Source organism: Panonychus citri, unplaced genomic scaffold (assembly GCF_014898815.1).
Source record: "Panonychus citri isolate SS breed McGregor unplaced genomic scaffold, ASM1489881v1 Contig00072, whole genome shotgun sequence".
In the NCBI taxonomy this organism is placed as follows: domain Eukaryota; kingdom Metazoa; phylum Arthropoda; class Arachnida; order Trombidiformes; family Tetranychidae; genus Panonychus; species Panonychus citri.
Window position 1 is genome coordinate 1,102,462 of NW_026515477.1, and position 23,545 is coordinate 1,126,006.

General features: G+C 30.6%; 1 protein-coding gene across 5 annotated transcripts in view; it reads right to left on the reverse strand.

The window, feature by feature from the left end:
* LOC128386512 (B-cell receptor CD22-like) overlaps positions 1 to 23,545 on the reverse strand; it is a 52,133-nt gene that overhangs the window by 17,076 nt on the left and 11,512 nt on the right. For 4 of the 5 annotated variants that reach the window (XR_008324902.1, XM_053345550.1, XM_053345549.1 and 1 more), the window contains exons 6-11: positions 18,440 to 18,591; positions 16,524 to 16,694; positions 2,978 to 3,091; positions 2,581 to 2,865; positions 2,184 to 2,471; positions 1,306 to 1,450 (exon numbers count right to left, since the gene is read on the reverse strand). Coding sequence is in view for 4 of the 5 variants with exons in the window: in XM_053345550.1 (XP_053201525.1) it covers positions 1,306 to 1,450; positions 2,184 to 2,471; positions 2,581 to 2,865; positions 2,978 to 3,091; positions 16,524 to 16,694; positions 18,440 to 18,591 (1,155 nt within the window). In the remaining variant the exon portion in view is untranslated. The remainder of the gene's footprint in view (positions 1 to 1,305; positions 1,451 to 2,183; positions 2,472 to 2,580; positions 2,866 to 2,977; positions 3,092 to 16,523; positions 16,695 to 18,439; positions 18,592 to 23,545) is intronic. The other variant, XM_053345551.1, reaches the window with a different exon arrangement.

The following is a 23,545-nucleotide window of genomic DNA, read 5'->3' on the forward strand; positions in this document are numbered from 1 at the left end:
CAATATTGTCTTTGGAAAATATGTTACAAACAGCTAGAAATTGACTCATCTCAACTTTGGCTGCACGAAAAAGTAAAAATATTCTGATTTCTCAACAAAAAGATTTTTGTTTCAGGTACAGTAATGGCCAATTTCTAATTGGATCCTCCGTAAGATTTTCATGATATTTCAAGATCAATTTTTAGCCATGTTTATATTAATATTTAACCATGAAAATCAATTCTGTTAAGAATCTGCTTTGAACACCATCATGATTATTATGATGGTTTTCATTTTGATTGTTAACCATAATCAAAAGACTAATGATTGAGTTGATTTGCTGGCATTCTCGTTCAGTCTGGTAAAATTGATGGAAATACTGAAGATGAATGAACAAAAAAACTAATGATGGTCTGAATAATCACCCACAGTGGATAGATTAAATTAACTGGTTCAATTTCACTGAAGAGAGAGAGAGAAATAGATACTCAACCAATAATGATTCTAATAATCTGACTGAATGATTCAACTGATTCATGAAATCAACTAATCGGAACTTGATTCAATGATAATGAACTGAATGATAAGTTGGAAGACAAAAAAATCGATTGATACCAAAAAAATAAGATATATTAATGTCTTAGGTTAAACAGAATGGGAGTGAGTAAGTTAACCAAAAAATTGATACGAAATCAAACATCAAACATGAAAGATCAATAATAGAGCTGAATTATCATGAATAACAACATGGCGAAAACAGAAAACAACAAACATCGTTGACAAGAAATAATATATTATTGTAATAGAGACCCAAATTCGAGCAATACTCGAAATATTTGTTCCTTTTCTATGGGTTCTATTGATGAAAGTGTATTTAAAGACTCCATGAATCATGAATTTCTGAACAATATCCATAGGTTTATGGAATAGTTTTGTTTCTTTCTTATTTTCTAGGTAAAGATTGTGTATTTTATTTTTTCAATTTCGATGAATTTTTTTCTCTCCTTCCTTAATTTTCTCATTCATTCTAATCAATTGTTGGTGATACATTGAGTCTAAGTATCATGCATGATAATGATCATCTTAATCACTTAATCATTGTCTGTGCAAAGTGTTAAGCGCATCTTAATCACTATTAATTACTCTTGAATGGATAAGATTTGATAGTTTCATTGCTATTATTTCAATCAATATCAATGTAATATTAACCTTAACGATTTTCACTGAATCTAAATAATGATTTAAGGTAAATTGCCAACAGAATGATGCTGAGCAAAGCAAAGGAATCTCAGATGGAGATTAACTCTAAATGAAATCACAACTTACGGTTTATAACTTGCAGTTTTCCCATGAATTCTGGTGATGAAAAATGTTAACAGAATTACAATCGTCAAGACAATTGCTGCTGGATAGACAATCATTGACATCAAGCTTAAATCAACTGAATTATCAGAGATTATGGAAGTTAGTTCTGTGTGAATAAGAAGGAGAGACAAAAAAAGGAGAAGAGAAAAAGGTGAGATTAATCAATTAGATAAATTACTTGGTGGGAATTAATCAAATCAACAGCATTCTATTATCAATCAAGTTAAACGATAATCACGAGAGAGAGAGAGAGAGAGATAATTTGATGAGAAATAACCAACAATATGAACTTATCTTGGTGATGAAATTAGATTCATTTTTCATGGAAATTAAATTGTCTAGTGATAAGTATCAATCTTATTTCCTGAGAGAATTTTTTTTCTCCTCGAAAATTTCCTTTCGAAACTTTTACTGTTACTTTACTCACATTTTCACATTTGAGCTCAATGATAATTTTACTCATTTTATGGATCAACTGATTCAAATTCATCTTATCACAATATTAAAATGTTCATCATACTTTTCAGAAGGGAGTTGATTCTTAGGGAGGTGATGGAAACTATGATGAATTGTTATCATGATCATGTTGAAAATGTTCATGATATTGGATGAGTTTAACTTTAATAGTGGAAAAGATTGAGTAAAAAAGAGCATCAACTTCATATAACATAAAAGGAAGATGAATCAATTATTACAATGGAAAATTTTGCAAATCAAAATAAGAATTTAAATTTTACCATATTTCAAATGAATTGGATATTATTATTATTATATATAAAATACTATCAAAATTTTCTTAATCAAGATAATATTATTCAAAGTGTTCTAATAATAGTTACCTGATGAATTTGTGACGAATAATATTATCAACGATTCACTCCGGCCAAGTTCATTCTCAGAATAAATTTCAGCATAATAGCTACGATTGGGTTGTAAATCTTTCAGATCAAAATCAGGATTAGCATTGGCAATTTTATCACCAATATTTACAGAAAGATTATCTCCTGGATGGATTATTACAATAAAATTCTGATCCACTCCATTGTCTTTACCTGGTTTACATCTAAGTTTTGTTACCAAATTGGGCAGTGAAGTGGTCTTACAATGATCAGGACGATCGGGTGGAGCTTAAATGAATAATCAAAGATAAATTTATTATTCGATCAGAACTTTTTTCTTTATTCTTTTTCTTGTCTCTCTCTCTCTCTCTCTCTCTCTCTCTCTCTCTCTCCATACCTGCAGGGGTTAGTGTAAATACACAGACATCTTTTGATTTTCCAATTGAATTCTCAGCAGAACAGATAAAAACTTTATCTGTATTAAAAGTTGAATTGAATGTTAGATAACTTGTAAGGCCATTCGATGTGATATTATAATAATTGGACGGTATTTGATTGCTTGAACGATCGATCCAAGTAAAGGTCACTTCTCGTGGATTAGCATCCATTTCGCATTTTATATCAATTGATATATTTGATCGAAAGGCATAAATTATTTTCTTACTGTTACATTGTGGTGCATCTGAAAAAGTTTCCAATTGATATTGTGTATGATGACGTATACAATTAATATTTCATCGTTTGATTGAATAATCAGTTAATCCGACTTGATAATAATAAAGATAAATACTTACATAAAATATTTAAATGGACAGAATTGGATCTACTAGAATCAATGGTATTACGTACGCTACAATAATATTTTCCCACTGAATCCTTACTAACAGAGGGAATTGTCAATGTTTCACCTGGAATAAGATTAGTAAACGATTAGGATTATGATAATTAGCAAGTTAACACAATTTAACCTTTCTCTCCTAACTAAAGGTCAACCTTTTAGAACATTGTAAATGTTATTCATCAAAATACGATGAACAAAATATCATTCACTTTCAGCCCATTTACGATAGAAAATCTATCGAAACTCTTTGGAATTATAACAAATTAGAATATTCGTAATTCTTCAAGCTAATTTTATATTCTTTTGAAATTGAGTTTCATCTTGTAAATCTCCATCAAAGTTGATTAACAATCTATTATTATTAGGGAGGGATAAATTCTTTTGAAAGTGAATATTTACCTGATCAGGTATGATAATAGTTAAGGTCAAAGATATTAGATGTTATGTTGATGAAGGTTAGAATAGGAGGAGACATGATGGAGAGTAAAAAGAAAAGAGTATCCATTAAGTTTATTAAATTTTTTCTTTTCTCCTCTTTTCTATCATGAAAGTTAACCATGAAAATATCTTTCTCAAGAAAGTTACGGGCAAACACAAAAAGAGGAGAGAAAACAAATTGTTCAAAACGAAAAGGTGAAAAAAATAAGAGAAGTAAAAATTCCGAGTTATCATGAAAGTCGTGATAAAAAGGAGGATAGAACTTTTCTAGGGATAAGAAAAAAGAATTTATCAGAATTCTTATGAATTCTATATACAGTTATATAAATTCTGCACATGGATAAGAATTGTGAATATTATTAATAATACGCTGAACAACATGAAAGACATTCTGATAATATTAGGGATAAATATTTGATAAGGTAAATAATCATACCAATCATGATGCCCTGTTCGTTGAGGATTGGTTTTAATGGTAATCATTGAACAGATTTTTGTTTTCTCTTTACCATGTAATCGATAAACACTGTACAACGAGTTGACAGAACTGTCGTTGAACAGTAATTTCCAGACAGAATAAACATTATTGATATCGATGGTAATGATATTATTATTATTATCATTATACTAACCAGAAGAGATCGAGATATGGAAAAGTAATGATAAGAGAAGAAAAAAATATTAATTCTTTTCTCTCATTTTTTTCCATAAATTCTGATGTTTTTCTGTTTAATCTTAAGCTTCGATTGACTTGACTCTAAAAGATCATCAATCATTGAAAAGGAAAAACCTTTATCATCATTAAGTTTCAATTGGATCTTAGTTTAACTTTTATTTCTTCGTCGAGGAATAAAAATCAAAAAGTTAACTCTGGTCAAAGTTCATTGGGATCAAAGATTTCACTGTATTCTGATTCAAATTTGTCGATAAATATCTTATGGGCTTCTTAACTTCAGTAACTTTCTCGACTCCAAGTTCTTGTTTCAATCCTTTTCTAACATATCAGTCCATGATTAGTTTAAGAAAATTTTGCTAAGAAAATGACATAGGTAATAGTAATAGTAGTAATAGGTAATAGCTGAAGAGTTCTTGATTATTCAACTTGGCAGGAATACTTCAACTTTTCTGTAGGTCTATTCAGCTATTTACGCCGAAGTTTTTGCGATCTTCTCAGCAACTATGAGTTCCAGAGACTCGACACTTCAGCGATACTCAATTGTCATATTAAAAATGAAGTCATTTAGATCATGGGTGAAAAAAACGCTTCAAGGTCATTTGATGCATTTCGTTCTGAATAGCTCTATATTATAGATCAAATTAGTTGAAGTAACGAATTGGGTATTCTAGTAGTAGGTATGTAGCATGAAGTGAAAGAGGAGGAGTCAAATTCTGTTACCCTGAAATAATTAATAAAAATCAAATTTTAATTTGAATTAGTTTAATCGATGAGCCAAAAATCATCGTTGTCACCAGACCAAATTTTTTTAAATAGAGTTTCATCTTCTCGTTTCGTCTTTGAGTCCGATTATGAGTATGTATGTCAACTCATGGCTAGAACTGAATACACTGTTGTTTTCAAACTCATTGGAGTAGAATTCAACAGTGAGCTCCGGGTCAGGGATGAAAAGAGAAAAAATTTGATCGTCCTCGAGGCCGATAAGTTGATCGCAGCCCGTGAGGTCTATCAGGCCAACGGTGGGATAACTGGCTGTGTTGGGAACACTGGTGGCTGAAACACTGAAGTTGACAGTTTTTTTACCCTACATTGATGATGGTGACATAGTCAGGATCATTGCTGGTTCAAAATCGACTGACAATTGAGACAATCAAGTGTAAGTGAGCTTACCTATTTTCTTAACCTTCACCAACTCTTCCAAGTCATAAACATAACATAAAACTCTCCTTTTCACTCACAGACTCCCTTCTCTATCACACTGTGCTACATACCTACTACTTATTCCTGTTTTAACTTCAAAACTTTTAATGATTATAATCTCAACGGATTTTCAAAAAGAAGAATCTAAGCAAATAAGAAAGCAATTGATGGACAGAGATGGGAAGAGATAGACGACACATAAAAGAGAATGCAAGACTGTAATTGTCACTTAGCTTCCACATAAAAATAGAAACTATTATTAAAAATATTTTGAAAGATTGACGCTTATTTTTCATGGCAGCGAAATTTTCCAACTTGTTAGGCAGCAGATTAATCAACTTTTTCAACTTTTACAGCTGAGTTATTCTTTATTCAGATGGACGTGGCACGAACAAGGGGAAACAACGAGCACAAGTAGTAGTTAAATTACACAGTTTAACACACTTTTTTAAAAAACAAGTTAGTTCACGTTTCCACTTTGAAGAAAATCTTACTCTTGTGATAACAAGTGTAGCATCAACATGAATAAAATTACAATTATAATTATATCTGAAGTTCGACTAACAGTATTGGTCTCTGCTATACTTTCTCTTATCAATTATGTAACGTAAAAGTTACTTGATGAGTGATAAATGAATTAAATAAAGTGAGAACACAATGAGAAGAACTTTAACTAATATAATTGAATTTTTATTATCCAATGGTTGTTTAAATGATTGTAATGAATTACACAGATTATTGGAATGGGTAGACTTAATTAAAGGGATGATGACAAGATGAAATCTATTAGAATGTTTTTACTTGAATGTTGTGATGATTCTAAAAGAAGTGAACATTCTATTAGTAAGTGATCTGGTTTTATACAGGATCATCGAGTGTCACGAGTGTCTCGTGAGTCGAAGGTTTTTTCATCTTTGTCGGTTAGTAATAAAGATTCAAGTTGATTAGTAATTAATGATTATGATCCAAATATAGTAGTAGTTATAAAACCTCCGCTTCTGAGTGGCTCAGAAGTGGAAGTGGGGGAAAAAAAGAGAAAATAAAAGATTTTACCCCTGAATGAAATATTTCAACAAAAACTCAAATTTCCCGGAATCGGTGAAAAAACGAATCCGAGATCTGAATTTCACAGGTCCGATATTTTTTGTTTACATTTAACATTAGATTTCATTTGAAGTTTTCTCAAGTAATTTTCTAAGTATTTTTGTTGTTTTTCGAACAATTTTTGCCAAACCGAACCGAATAAAAATGTTATTGATAAGATTCCCCATCCTTTACTTATTCATGCTGGGTATGTATATTACAATTGTCTAATTATCAGCAAAATAAAATGATCCATAATTCATTCTATCCTATAGGAATGGTATTTGACCACAATTTGAGCAATACCGATACAGCCACAACTACAAACGAATCTAATAATTCCCGTAAGTGATTTTTTCATATAAAATTTCAATAAGTATATTTGTCTTTTATATATCGATTCAAATTGAGGGTTTGCATTGCTTGAGGCGACCCTCACGTATTGTAAAAAAACCCATGAATCAGCATTTTCTTAAACCAAGATGAACAAAACGCGTTTATTTTTCAAAAAAAAATGAAAACTTGCTTGTGGCGCATTAGCTAGATGTAAGACTTGCGTATGAAATGACTTGGATTCAAAACCACGGACTTGACAATTTTTTTCTTTTACAATAGAACATCAATATGATTATAAACATTAATTATGAACATTTTTTTCTGTAATAGACATTAATCAACAGGACGAATCAACACAAACGACCCGACCGGAAGCTCACCAACAAAATGTAGACGAGGATGACGAGATCAGAGAGGCAGAAAATTGATTGAATGAACTGCGAGCGGCAAGACAAACACTTTTGGAACAACGGATCACAGCTCCATTAACCACTGAAACTACAGGGAAATTCAGCTTTTTTTACCGATTTTTTTTTGCGATTTTCTCAGCAACTAAGAGTCATAGAGACACGAGACTTGATTGGTATGAGTTTCAGCGATACTTGTTTGTCATATCAAAAGATCAAGGTCATTCAGGTCATCGACAAAATAACACGTTTCAAGGTCATCTGTAGGTGCTACAGTTATTCTTCACAATTTTAACACTGAAAAATGAGTTTAGAGATCCTTGCTATCACAGATCTGGAGATATTACAGTTTAATTGAATAACTGCTGAAAATCTTCTATGCAATAAATTTATCATAACGTGCATTGCAAAGCTCATAGAAGAATAACTGTAGCACCTTCAGATGACCTTGAAACGTATTACCGATGACCTGAATGACCTTGACTGATATGACAAACAATATCGCTGACAATCCAATCTCGTGTCTATGACTCTGTTGCTGAGAAAATCAAAAATTGATAACTGAATACCGTGTAGTTCTGATGGTGAGTTTGCCTTATGAATCAACTATAATATGATTGTGTTAATAACAATAGATTATGTTAAACTCATTCGCGAAAGATGATTAGGGTGTCAAATGATGACTACTAGTGATAGTATGGATACTTATGAATTTCATTTCAATCAGATTTGGTAAATAGGTTTTATGATTTAATAGAACCTTTACCTTAACTTATTGATGAAGCAATAATAGATTATGTTCAACTCATCAGCGAAAGATCTTTGAAATGGTAAGTTTTTTTTCTTTTTTTTTCCTCTAATCTTTTTAATATCAATTCTTTTTGTTTTTCTTTTTAGGATTTTTCATATAAAACTGTCCATCTTAACGATGACTCGTTTTGGAAAATTCTTTTTCAAATAAGCAAAGCAGTGGTTAAATACAATCACATAGAACTCCACTCGATGTATCGATCATTCCTATCTACCTATGATTCAATCAAAACAATGGAAATACAGCACAAAACAAATGATAAGGATGAATGGGAAAACCTTTGGTTGAAAACTGCGATCGATTATTACAATGAATAACTGTGGGAAGGTTTCATTCTTATTAAAAAAATGTGTTTTTTTAGAAAAAATCTATCGAACTGATTAAAATTTAACTAAAACCTAATCAATTAAAAATTTATCATATGAGAATTAATTTTTATTATCTCGTTTATTTAGCTCACAATCGCGAACTCCTTGATAACTTGTTCAAGAAAACCTTCAAAAAAAATATAAAAGAAAAAATAAGTCAAAGAAAATTGTCAAAGCAAATTTATACCTTGAAAAGTACGTTTCAATTTAAAATAAAAAAAATAATGGTATGTTTATCTATCTCATCTGCTTTTAATTTAATCTCTACTTTATTAATTCAACAATATTACTTTTTACCTATTTCAGGAAAACATCGAAAACGGCCCGGTATGACCGACTTGAAGTTTTGGCTACTTCTCCATACAATGAAAAACGCAGCTGACGAGTGGTTGACCGAGGAAAAGAAACAATTTATAAATAATTATTCTACAATATTGGGTTACAAAAAAGCAATGTTTCAATCCACCCAAATTAAACACAGAGCTTTTGCTAAGATTACGATTTCCACCTCCAGTGAAAATAATCTACGAGTTGCTATAAATCTTTTACGAAATTGTTTACCCCCAGAAACTACTTGGAGAATGTTAGACAAAATCATTGCTCCATTCTTTTCCGTCCAGATCACAATATGATAAATTGCAGTTCATGTTCCGCTTGCTTTAAGTTATGCCACAAAATAGCAAATTGCTCTTGGCTGAAGCAGAATGAAGTTCAAACACCAACTGTTAATACAGTGAACTCATTCAATTATAAAAACATAAAGGCAACTAAAACTAAGCCTAGGAGACCAGTTTAACTGAACTTTGGCAATCACCAGGTTTAATCCCGCCTGAAGATATTCTAAATAAAATGCAACCAATTGGGTTACCACCCAACATTAGCGTTAGATACAGAAGGTGTATCAGCTGAAAATTTATATCTGTCTGTTTGTCCGGCTGGTTTGAAACCAGGACACTCTCGAGTACAAGCTGTTTACTTTGATTATATAAAACAGAAAATATAAAATTTATCAACGCCAATTAACAAAGTGAATTCTACTGAAGTGCTTTATAAATCTCAACCAATAGAAATTATTAAAACTAATCTTCTCTCGCTTTGCAGAAACAAGAGGTTACTTGTATTCGATCAACAAAATTCAGACCTTAGACGATTGACGATCACTGAAAATGATCTCATCCAAAATTGAGTTTGTTAATGTTCAGGAACTATTTAATAACGTAAGTTTACAGTTACTAGTTGACTTTTTCTTTCCTGGAACGACTGGTTTAAAAAGACATGACCCTGACAAACCAATTAGTGGTCATAGTCCCGAAACTGATTCCCGTTATACCTTAAAATTATACCGTAAATTTGTAACCTTAAAAGAGGAGAAGAAAGAATTCCCGATAGGAAATGAGCTTAGAAATTTAGTATGTAGAGGAAAAACATGGATCCAAGTTTCGAACAGAGACTGTTCTTAATAGCGTCGGGGACATGTAATAAAATTTATTGTTTATTACCGGAAAAGGTAATAATTAGTTGTTTTTTCCAACTTTGGGTTTTTTCTGAGGAAACAATTAAAATTAAATTGATGATGATGAGATTATCTCATCAACTCTCTTTCTCCTTCTCTTTCTTTTCTACCCCTTTCTTCTCTTTTTCTATTTTATATAAAAGAAATTGATGAAAAAATAAAAAATCATTAAGTTCCAATCCTTGACCAGAAAAAGAACAACTTCAGTGAAGAAGTTGACTTTCTCTCTCTCTTTCTCTCTCTCTTTCTCGTTCTCTTTTTCTCTCTTTTTCTCTCTCTCTTTCTCTCTCTTTTTTTTCTTTCTCTCTTTCTCTCTTTCTTTTTTGCCCAATTGTACAATTAAGATATAATCTACGATTAAAGTTTATAAAGTTGACAAATAATAAAAGCTTTGTTAAAAGTTTAAATACAAGTTAAATCGTTCATTCAATTGTTCATCTCGAAATCGAACCTGTTACAAATCCGACCTTATTTTGAGCCAGTTAATCTTATTCCATCCATAAAAAACTATAACTATTCCAGAGAGATGAACCTTCAATTTACTAAATACGGAAGTTGGATATGGAAGTTTGAGCGATACTCAATTGTCATATTTCAAGGTCAAGGTCATAAAGTGATTTATTCGTGAAAAACGCAATTGAAGGTCATTTGAAGAAATTTTTGAAAACTAGAAATTTTTTAAGCTTGGTCATGAAGTCAAAAAATAAAAATATCATAAAGCAACGTTGGTATTGCGCTAAAACAAAATCGATTACTTTAGATAACTTTTTACAGAAAGCAAATTGAATCAGACCCTGTAAGTACAGGAATGATGTAACATCACAGGTAGGCTTAAAAAAATTTCTAGTTTTCTAAAAGTTTTCCAAATGACCTTCAATTGCGTTCTTTCACGAATGAACTTTATGACCTTGACCTTGAAATATGACAATTGAGTATCGCTCAAACTTCCATAGACGAAATATAGACCCTATCGGTCAAGAAGTTTTGGCGAAATCGTCAAAAGAAAACCAACAAAGTAGCTGAATTGCCCTGTATTTAATTTTATGTTTTTAGTTTGAACAAATTATGAATAGGTACAACATAGCTAATTATTCTTTTGATCCTATGGAATTGGACGGAGGACGATTCGAGCGACTTTGGAAGAGTTTATCGATAGAGAGAGAGTGAGGAGAAGTTGTAATGCGAGGAAGAGTTAAATCTAAATTATTGAACTCTATGGAAAAAATCAAACTTGAAAGAGCAAAATTAGTTAAAATTCTAAAACTTTATTGTTATATCAAGATTAATAAACCATTTCTGTATTGAAAAGAGGTGTAAATCACTGGAAGTTTTATTCACAAAATTATTAAATATTGAAATCAATTTTAATCTCCTTTCATTCATTTATCGTGTAATTTTTATACTACTTAACTAATTATCTATTTTGTAGGTTACTTGTTGCTATCATTCATATTCTAATCTCGGGGATTATTTATCTCATCATTTTTGTGTGGGTAATTGTAAAAGAATGGACATTTTTGACAATCACCAGCTAAAAAAATCTAAGAACTCTTTTTTTTGTCCAGTTGTCAATTTGAAGCAGAAATATTAATCGACTATTTATCAAATGAGTGTAGTTCAACAGAGGATAGACGAATGGACATTTTTCTCCAACAAGAATCATTATCAGTGATATTAAAAAAACCAACAGCCAACAGTTAAGCCAACAAAAAACAAAGAAAAATGAAATTCATGTGCCCATCCTGTAGACATTATTTTTCTAACAGATACAGACTCAATGCCCATAAAAATGTATGTTCATCACAATCAATTATGGAATTGCTAGACCATCGGAATTATCATAATTTACTCTTAAACATTCAGCCTTCCGTAAAGTTTTCGTGTTTATCAAAATTAGATGGATTAATTGACATAGATCTTTTGAAAAGGATACACCTTCAACTGTAATCTACTTCTCTCATCGTTACAGGAACTAGGTCCGGTAAAATACATGATTTTCTTAAATGTGATGTTCGCAAAAAGTGGGTATGGATGAAGTAGTCGAAACAAATATTCCATCAATATTCAAATCACTATTACCAGCAACTGATATTCTTCATTCTATAGATGAAAGTTTCTTGGAGATGAAAGAGATAATCGATAAGTTCACTGAAAAGAGTGGTTTCTGGATAATGGACATTCCTGAGATGACTATTTGGATTGCAAAATATAAACCACATCGCGGAGGTTTTTTTGCAAATAAGTTACCCCAGGAATTGATAAGTAAAAAGTGTATAGTAACGATCGAATGTGACAATGATTGTTTCATGTACAGTGTTTTATGTGGTATTTACAATCTGAGTCACCCATCAAGAATAACCCAATACAGTGCATTTCACCAAGTTTCCAACAAGTTTTTCTCAAATAAATTTTTTGTTTTTGAGTGTTGAGACCCAATACTCGAGTTATGGTAGTTTGGGCCACACTCAATTGTCATATTAAAATATCAAGGTCATTCCGGTCATTCTGTTAGGATACGGTTACAAGGTCGTTTTGTGGTCACATTCGATTCAAATTTAAAAACCAAAATGTACCTAAATCGAAAATGTTTTTGACTCTTACGCTCTTTGTTACAATCAAATTGATGAAAGTTGAATTAATAGGATTCTTCATCAAGACCGATATATCTCTGCAACTAAAAATGTCAAAAAGTTTTAAACTCGTATGGAGCCTAATGATTGCAAGTGAATTCGATTGTGACCACAAAATGACCTTGTAACCGTATCCTAACAGAATGACCGGAATGACCTTGATATTTTAATATGACAATTGAGTATGGCCCAAACTACCATAACTCGAGTATGGGGTCTCAACACTCAACACTCAAAAACAAAAAATTTATTCGACAAAAACTTGTTGGAAACTTGGTGAAATGCCCTGTACATTGTGAACTCCTTGATTGAGGATAGCTCGATGAGTTGCTTGTACACGATCAATAGTCATAACAGCATCGTTCATAGTTGATGGAATGACAAACTCATCCAAATTTAGATAATCTTCATTATAGTCAACCAGAATTTCTCTTTGTTCAGTTAGAAAAGCAACTAGTGCTTCGACTGAAGATTGACGAGCTCGATACTCTCTGCGCTCTCTCTCTCTGTCCAATAGCTCGACCAGAATTTTCACGATTTATGGGTTGTCTTGGATCATTTTCCTGGTCGTCATTGTTACTATCACTTTCCACAACTACTTCACTTTCATCTTGTATTATCACTGGGCCTTTATCCTCATCTTCAATTACTTCAACCACTGGTGATGTGATCTGAGTGATCCGTTAATCCTCAAACAGAGACACCTATTGATCCACAACTAATTAATTCAACTACAGCTTCAGCTACTAGTTCAACAAGACCAGCTTCGCCGATAGTCATCGGTCTTGAGAGCCCGACTCCAGTTACATTCTCTCCAGCTGATTCAAGACCAATTTGTAAGGTTACTCTACTTGAACGGTCTATTCAGCCAGCATCACCAGTGTCAATAATTCATTCAATAATTTGTTTCAATTATAATCGATTCATTCAATTGCTCATTAAATATTGTATTGAAATATTCATTAGATAATTCATTGAAAAATTCAGCAAGCGTCCATTCACTAGCTCAATTAGTAACGGGTGCGATATTTGATCAATATCACCTTCAGACAGAACCAATCGAAGACGAAGACGGAGATGAAGATGAAAATGAAGATTGAATGGAAGATTTGAACCGTGGCCAATTACAAATATCGTACACGTTACTAACGAGCTGGCTTGTGGACTTCATTAAATCGAGCGATTAACAGCCTTATAACCTTAATTAAAGGAAATGAGAGGCCCTCTCGAAAAAGTGGTTTAGATGTTGCGAAAGAAAGAAAGTTAAAAGAAAGAAAAGAAAGAAGGATTCGCTATTCTGTTGCTTTTTACTACTGAAATCATTATTATTAAGAATATCCTAAATCATTATAATCTCAAGGATTAATTCAATTCTCAGCAGAATAGAATTCTCAATAAAAATTAATCAATTATGTCAACAGGAAAAACGATGATTGTGATAACATGTCAATGTTACTTTGATAACAATAAAAAATGATTTAATTCAATTTGTTGAAAAAAACTAACCTATTAGTTTGATATCATTAATTTGATTGTTTGAGACTCTATGTTATTGATAATACTGTTGTGGGATAATGATTTTGTCGTTGAAAAGTGATTAAGATAATTGTGGTTAGATTTAGACGATAATAGTAATTCAATTGTGATAATCAATTTGTTCAGCATTCACCATTGGGCTGATCAATGGAAACTATGAAAATAAATTACAAGAAATTCAATTGAAAGAATTGTTTTCAGAGAGATTATCAAAACTTGATGTGATTCCAATAACTCATGGAAATAGTAATGATAATGGTTCCAATCATTGACTGATATTGTCTAATTAACAATCTCAATTTTCCATGCTATAAGATTTCAAGAAATTTTGATAATAAAGATTAATACATATTCTTGGGGAATGATACAGGAATTTTTTTCTCTTTCCAACTCGTAATCAACCCTAGATATTGATATTCTAGTCACAATAATGTTACCATGATAGAGAGAGAGAGAGAGAGAGAGAGAGAGAATCGAGGAAAGTAAGCATTTCTTATCCACCTTTAGAACTTTAATTTTCTTTTTGGACTCTGAAGGAAATTCATCATGAAGATAATCATCTGAATGGTTCAGGACTCATGATGATACCTTGAGAATTTCGAGTTTTAAAAAATTGCAAGACAAAACCAATGCGATGTGACAGAGGCTTAAATAAGAATGTACTTATTCCAAGATCACTTCAATTGTCGTTAATTTCAATTAAAAGGACGAAGAAGAAAATGAGATAAGATGATGAAGATAATGATAGAGAGAAAGAGGATGAGAATGAAAGATAAAAGTTAGAGGGATGAAATGTCGAAACGATAAACTGTTTCTCTCAAAAATTTTACTCACAGAATTTCAACGAAAAGTAAAGAAAAATTCATAATAATAGTGACTATACTTTTAATGATAGCATTTCCATTACAAAAGATGTAATAACATGATATCTCACCTAATAGAACATGATAGGATTGGGGAGGTTCTCAGGGTGAGAGATGAAACTCAGGAGGAAAAAAACTGTAAAAGAGGTAAAAAGGATTAGGGTTAACCTTACATAGGGTGAGAAAAAGTTATCATGATAAAAGAGAGAAACAAGAATTATATTTAACAGGGAGAAGATAAATGGTGAGAGAAAACGTTGCAAAGAAAAAGTCAATTTCATGGGAGAGAGAGAGAGAAAGAAAGAAGATGATGAAGATCTGAAACAGAATTTTAAAGAAAACGAGGTGAAAGTGGAAAGTAATATAATGTATTAGATGTATGATATTTTCTAATACTGAGGAAGGTAAATTTGTGAAAGTAAAGAAAAAGATTGAAAGTGAGTTTGATTCTGATAGATGATTGTTGGAATGAGAATAGCATTGAATGAAGAAAAATGAAGAGAAGATGATGATGTTGGGTGATGATGATAGTGATGCTGGAAGAGAATAAGAAATCATCAATTTGATCAAGAGAGAGAGAGAGAGAAATTTTCTCCTTCTTTTATTTTCTCTTTTCCAATAAATTGGTTACAACAACAATGAGAAAGTTCAATATATTTATATTTTGAACCTCGAGATTTGTTCATTTTTCATGATTCATCATCATCTGATTCTTGCTACATGATTAACGTAAACTAATCATTAATCTATTAATTCAAAGATTAGTATGATATCCTCATGAAACGTTATTTAATGTAATCCATTCATTTGCTGATTAGTTTTTCATTCACTTTCAATTCCCATGAAGTGTTTCATGGATAGATTCAGGATAACCAACCAAAGTAAAAGTAATGAATATAAACTTGTAAACTGTTGATAATTATCAAAATCATGGAACAAGCAAAAAAAAATAAAACCTAATTGACTAACCACATATTAGCTCTTGGAATTAACAACTAATAAACTACTAATTAAGATTAATTTGAAATGTCACTTTTGATTTACAAAGTTAATTAGCAAATTTTTAATTGCGTCTAGAGAATAATGGTTGCAATGATGACAATTAATCACATTGTTCCGTCAATTTGAATAGTCAGAATTAAATTATCGTTGTTATCACATTCGAGTTAGTAAACAAACGGAAAAAAAGTTTCAAGAATGAGATGATAAACTTGAAACTAAATTCATGATGAAATTGAGATCAGTCAAATTTCATTAAGAATATGGAAAATGATTAATTACATTAATCGGATTTTCGATTCTTAATTTTTACACTAATTTATGTTGATTCTCATCTTCATGTGAGAGTTGTGATGATAACATAACTATTAATACAGTATAAAATATGATACATATCTTATTGCAATTCGTATCCAAAATTGGTTGTGATGTATGAAGGTTCAAGTTTGAATTCACCCTGAAGGTGAATGTAACATTTTCATCTGTTCTAAGAATTCATTGAGCTTTTATCATCAACTTTTCTCTTTTTTTAGGTATCACTTTATCATGTTAGTCGGTGTTTCATCGTATTAGAATTATTGTCAACATTTTGTTCATCGAAAAGGTTGAGAGAGAAACGGAAAACTGTAATTTACTCACCATTCAAATATTCAGAATAGATTCTCTTGTCTTCTTGATACCATTTGTAGTCAGTTACTCCAGGATTGGAAGAACTTGTATTACAAATCATTCGAACCATTTCTCCTTCCCTGAATACATGATCTTTATCGTGATCAGCATCAGAAATTGTCAGATGAACATTAGGTTTATCTAATATATATGATAGAGGGAAAAAAAGAAACTTTTTATTTTCTCAATTCCGTTTGGTTGAAATTATATAATCAGAAAAGTTCTGAAAAGATTAGAGGTCATTTATTGTCAATCATCAGAATTTTCGTATTCCAATGCAGACTTGATCTTCTTTTCCCCCATTAAATGATTAGTTTGATTGAACATGACAATGGGTATTTATGAATATCAGATTCAAGGTGGAAAGGAACAAAAAAATTCATGAAAAATTATGAGCATGATGAACATGAGATGGATTAAATTGTGAATGAAATGTGATGGAACCTCATGAAGAAAAAAAAAGTTTAATGTCAAATGATTTATCATCTATTTTTTTCACATCATCGTTCATGAAACTTGAATAAACAGACTGAACTATTCATAGTAAATTCATATAATCTTTGATTTAACAGCAGAGACAGGGAAAAGTTCATGAAACAATGGAAATCTATACAGATAATGATAGAGATAACAAAAAAGTTGATTAAAGTTATATACCAATGATAATAGTCTGATGGTGACATTCGTCCTGAAAGTTCAATCCTGGAAAATGATATAATCGGTAAAAGAAATGAACAAAATTCAGAATACTCAGAAAATGAATGAACCTGTAACTCTATTGTAATATAATAGCATGAGAATTACCTTTTATCATGAAATTTTTATTCTCATTCTAGATTATTATTGTTATTAGTAATTTACCATCAATTGGTGTGTGAAATGTGATAGTTTAATGGGAACTCAGCTCACCTATCATAAGATATACTCAGAATTCAACTTATCATGGACAAAACTATTTACCATGATCATGATGACAATTGGTCGATTTATATGAAAGTTTAAATTTAATGAAAAAAGTGGCAAAATAAAAATGAGCTTCAAATTGAATGAAAATGAGTAATGATCATCATGATGATAGAGCTAATAGTGGATTGAGATTAATCATAACAGGGCTATTTCATGATGGAAAATGTTCCCAATGAGTTTTTCACAGAATTTGAGACAAAAAAATGTACTAACATTCAAGTCCAACTTGAAGTGGTTCATTTCCTGGTTACTGTTTGAATTTGTCCATTGAAAAGAATTGAACAAGAATGAAATTGAAATGAAATTTCCACTGAAATCAACTCATGAAATCGAAATTGATTTCTCAATCTCTTCCACCATGAAATTCAACTCAACATGATTTCCATCATCGTCTATCTACAATAGTAGATTGACTTTAACTACACACAACCAATTAAGTAACAATAATAAACTTTTCGATAGCTGAACATTTCCTGAAAGTGACAAAGAAAAACAAAACTCCTCAACTTGAAATCCATGAAAAAATTTCACAACTTTTGCTCTGAGAAAGTTCAGTTTTGCTCAAATTAATCAGAACATCGAAATAAATATTCATTGATTTATTATTATTCAAATTTTCCAAATCAATCAAGAATATGTATTGCTAATGGTTACTTCCTTGCCTTGGAAAACATTAGAGTTTAACTGCGAAACGATAAGAAAAGTTTCTCCCTGAATTTTATTCAGTCATTGAAATTTCAAATCATCTTCCTTATGATAGTTCAAAGGTTATGATAATCTTATTGATCGATGTGATAGTAAAAGTTGAGTCAGATATCCAATAAGTGAATCAAATGAAGATGATTGAATAACTTGTGGATATTCAATACAATTGAAATTGGATTAAGGGATTTAAGTGAAATAATTACAATTAAACTTACGGTGAACATTAAGATAAATTGACTCTTGCTTTGAAAGATCAGGAAAAGCCGAGTTAATTGCTTTACAGATTAAATTTTTACCATTATGCTTTGCAGTTGGATCGTATTTGATTGTACTAGTGGTCAGTAAATTGGTCTCATTGTAAGTTGATCTGTGAGATGGGAAAAGAAATGAATAACAGAAACGGAAATAGATTTCAAATCAGTCAAATATTCACATTATCAACAAGGTAAACTTGGTATTTAAATAATGAACGAAGGGTAATAATACTGATCGATTGACATGATAACTTGACTTTGATCAAATATATTATGTTTTTAGTGAGATTATATTGTGATAGGTGAATGAAACGATGAACATGTGAAAATATACATAATAGATTTTCCTGGTTTCATGGATCAGTCGAAAGATATTAAATGAACAAGTAAGTTTTTTCGTTACATTTTCGATATATATATTGTATGTACTAGCATTTTATTATTCTCGAAAATGAAAATTGATGATCAGTTTACTGATCCAAAGAAAACATAATCTTTTGTTGTAACTTTTTCTTTTCACTTTGAAACTTTTTCTCCATTCACTTTTTCCTAAATGACTACAAGTTTGTCTTGATAAACACTCGAAATATTATTATGATCATTGTTACAGTAGAAAAGAGTAAATAAGAGAAATGTTATTTTACTTGAAAAGGATAAAACTTTACCTTTAAGAATCAATAGTTGGTTAAAAATGTCTGAATTTCGAACTAAGAAAAGTTTTCAAATCTTTTCAAATCAAAATAAAGAAAAATAAAGTTCCCAATCAGATTTTTACTCTCAAAAAGAAAATTCAAAAGTTCCAAGTAACTAATTGACTCGTGGTAAGAATAATCTAAATTCTAGTGAAAGTTTAGTAGAAATTCAGAGAAAATAACGACTGTGACATTTATCGATCAATAAAAAGTTCTAATAAGTTAATCTAACTGATTATCACTTTTAAATCAATGTAATTATCGGTTCATCACTAGAAAAGAAATGTTATCATTTGAGAAGTTGATTTTTTTCCACCCTGAATTCAGAATCTCTCTTATTCATGAGAACAAGAGAAAAAGGTAATTGCACAAAATTATGGGTTCTAGTTGGATATAAATGTTTGAAATTCGATACGAAATAACATTAATAGAAATTGCATAAATTCTGAGAAAAGTTCTGAGATTCTCGGGTCTTATGTTTGATTTTTGTTTCTTTCCTCTTTATGTTTATCTCTTGCTCTTCTCTATGAAAATCAAAGAAAAAGTAAAGAGCATCTTAACACTTGATGAATACATGAGCCGATGAAAAGGGTTAAGAAATTCATGATATAATCTTGAGCTGTTTTCTTATATAATAAAGCAATGGAAAATTCATTGGAGAGGAAAAACAAGATGAGAACATGAGGAGAAAAAAATTCTGAACAAGTTGATTCAAGTTCTTAAAGTTCTGATAATAGTTACAATGTTATTAAACTGAAAGGTAACAACATTTCTGATACAAGAATAAACATGAATTATTCTCAAATATCTTATTATCATGAATGAGACTCTCAATGTTTTTCTGTCTCATTTGCAATTAGAATTAACTTGTCACTAAGGGAAAAAGAGATTGAAACTATAACGGTAAATAGTAAATGAAAAAAAGGAAAATGTCAACAAAGTAAATACCATGAAAATAATAGTAAATGAATGATAAACAGTCATTAAATTCATGATAATAAGAAATACTATTTGAAAGGTGAGATTAAAAATTCATGATTAGGTCAACATTTTCCACTTATATGATTAGCTGAAAGTATCACTCTAATGTCGATGGTTATTATTATAACGACAATTTCAGTTCATGATGGAAATTCTGTTTTTCATGATAAAATCTTCAGTTATTATCACTTATTCATAATGGTGACTTTTGTCAATAATACAATCGATTCCATTAAATGTCTCCAAGTAATAATTCCTTGTGTATATATTTCTGTTCCATGATATTCATGTAACTTGATGTCTCTCTCTCTCTCTCTCTCTCTCTCTCTCAGTATTTTTATCTGAATTAAGAATCAGCTGAACACTAAATGTAATAACATGGAAAGGTTGAAGAAAATTTCAAGCGAAAAAGTTGATTTCAAAAGTGGAATGATGAAGATGAAACATTCAACAATGAATATTTATTTCATGATAAATATCCATGAACAATAAACATGATACCTTTTGTGTGTATGTTTATGTGTAATAACAGATAATATTAAATGGGAGGAGATACAAGAATCAGTGGCGATAATAATAATATAAAAAACGAAACTGAATATAACCCTGGTAACCTACAGAATTTTCATCAGGAAGAGAGATAAAAAAACTTCCTTACTCATATATTTTTTGAAATTCTCAGTTTTTTTCTTTTCTATGTGTTCAGTTTATTGAGACTATTCAAAGATTTCGAAAGCTCGAGTAAAAAATCTAGTTATTATTGGCATAGAGGTGAAGAATATGAGATATATTTTGATGATCATGATTATGGAGAGGAAGATGATGAGGATGAAAAGACACTGAGAGAGAGAGAGAGAGAGAGAGAGAGAGAGAGAGATAAAAGTAGTAAAACTATTTGATAAAATGATAAAGACTTTTGGTTTTTGAGATCGTTATAAAAACAATAAGCTATCAGGTTGGATTGGAGATTTGTTCAGATTATCATGAATTCTGGTTGAATTATAATGTAGAAATGAAAAAAAGACATATGTTCACCACAAAAACTCAACACAGAATCAAAGCCATGAAAGTTGAATGATAATATTATTTTTCTCTCTCTTCCTCTCCTGCCTTGAGATGATTCCAGTTGAAGATGAGTAAAGGATGAGGATAAAGATGAAAATCTCATTGTTGAATCATTAAAGAAACAGAACTGATGATAACAGCTCACGTAGATGAACAAGATTCCAACGATTCTTAACTAGAAGTAAAAATTTCTCCCTTCACGATAACATTCAGAACTTTTCTCCTTCATTTATAACTATTGGAAATTGTAATTCATGTTTACTTGGTGAATTATGATTGAACCATAATCACATTGATCATAATGAAAAGTTTGTTGTTTTCATGAGGAACAGCAAAAAAATGGACAACATGATAATGGATAAATATAATATGATAAAATTGAAAGGGAGGAGTTGAGGATATTACATTGAATGGGTGGGAACTGGTCAGAAAAATTGATAATTGACACCGCTGATCATCATGTAAGTAGTGAAAAAGATTCAGATAGAATTATATTATTATCTAATATACAGTTATTATACTCATCATGATATCTTAATAATATCGGAAGAGTGATATGATTCTTGAAGATCTATTCTTGGTTGAATCTAGTAAAAAAAAGTTCTGCCAACTAACAAAATATCGCAAGAAAAATACATCGATTTGCCTTTTTCCCTTCTTAATCATTTTCTCTCCATCGAATTAAACTAATTACTCTATTTACTGCTTTCACCCTGATCTCTACCAATCAATCAAGTGTCAATCATAATAAACAAGAACCTCTTTCAGGACATAGGTCAAATCCAAACTGAAAATTCATTCTCGCGACAGTTGATCGACAATTAATAGCAACTTTGTTAGCTGTTTTAGGACTTTGGTGTTAGTATTAAAGAATTTGATAAAATATAATCTGACAATTGGTCCATCTTTTTTCACATCCATTTGTTTCCGCGACTCTTAGTTTACGAGTTATTCCAAATCAAATCTGATTAATTAGTGTAAACACCCCCTGTATATTCAAATTCAGTAGTAAAAAGTTTAATTTACAACAACAGCTTGTGATTATAATGAATTAACGTTCTCACACATCCAATTCATGAAATTAGATCATCAATACAACTTACTGGACATTGAGATTGGTCATTTCCTAACTTGAGTTCTATTCAATTGTTAAAGCAGCAATTTCCATCCATTTTTATCCATTATCTTTGTCGTATTAATATTATTATTTGTATCAGTCACTACTTTATCCAATCAATTAAAGCATTTCTCTCATTGGAAACATCAATAAATCATGTACTTTATGATAAAATATTATCTCCAGAATTGATTCCAGTTAATCAAACTGACCAGTCGGACTAATGATCTGATTTGATAAGTACTCAATGTAAGTATCATATAAGTTACTATCATAATAAGTGAAAGTTAATTGTAGTCATTTCTATGGTCGATTTGATGTTATTTAAATAAACGGAATTTTGGTAAAAGGAAGACGGTGATAGTTGAAAGATTTTGAATTCTATGATTGAAAAGATGCTGATGAGAATAAAAAAAATTTCATGGCAATAATGAAAAGTTCTGACTGAATTTTGGTGGAAAATTTGAATTGTTTGCATAGAGGTTTGCCCAAAGGGTCTGAAGCTCAAAATTAGCTCTTAGAATGGAAATATGATGAATTATATTAATTATTATGTAAGATCAAATTGCTGAAAGCTTATTAAGGAAAATGCTCTGAGCTCTTTATCCATTTTTTTTTCATCATGATGAGAGATAAAAAAATCTCAGATACAGAATAACTTATTATCCTTCATCATCAATGAACTCAACTATTTCAGGATAATTTCAATCAGACTCAACATGGAAAAGGTAAGAAAAAAAACTTGTTGCAACGATAATGAATCACTTGAGTTGTAGGAGTAAAGCTGAATAATAATAATAATAATAATAATACTAAACCCCATTAATAGGAATCAGAATTACATGATATCTTAATTACTATTAGATAATAATAATTTCATGTTGATTGAATATCTGATCAATAAATTAATCTTAACGGAGATTATATTAATACTATCATGATAATTATCTCAGTGAATGAAGATGCTCCTTAAAGAATTGATACCTTTTGAATACCTTTCTTCAATTCTTGTGCATCCATAAGGACACTTAGAGTTAATACCTAGCATTAGAATATGATGATGGAGAAGATATAATAACATTCTGAATGAGAAATGAATGATTATCTTAATATTAAATGAATAAAATTCTGGATGCAAGAAAATTATCTCTTGTTATTAACATTCAGTGTTCAATTAGTTTCAGGGGAAGAAAGTTTTTCACTTGAAGCTTT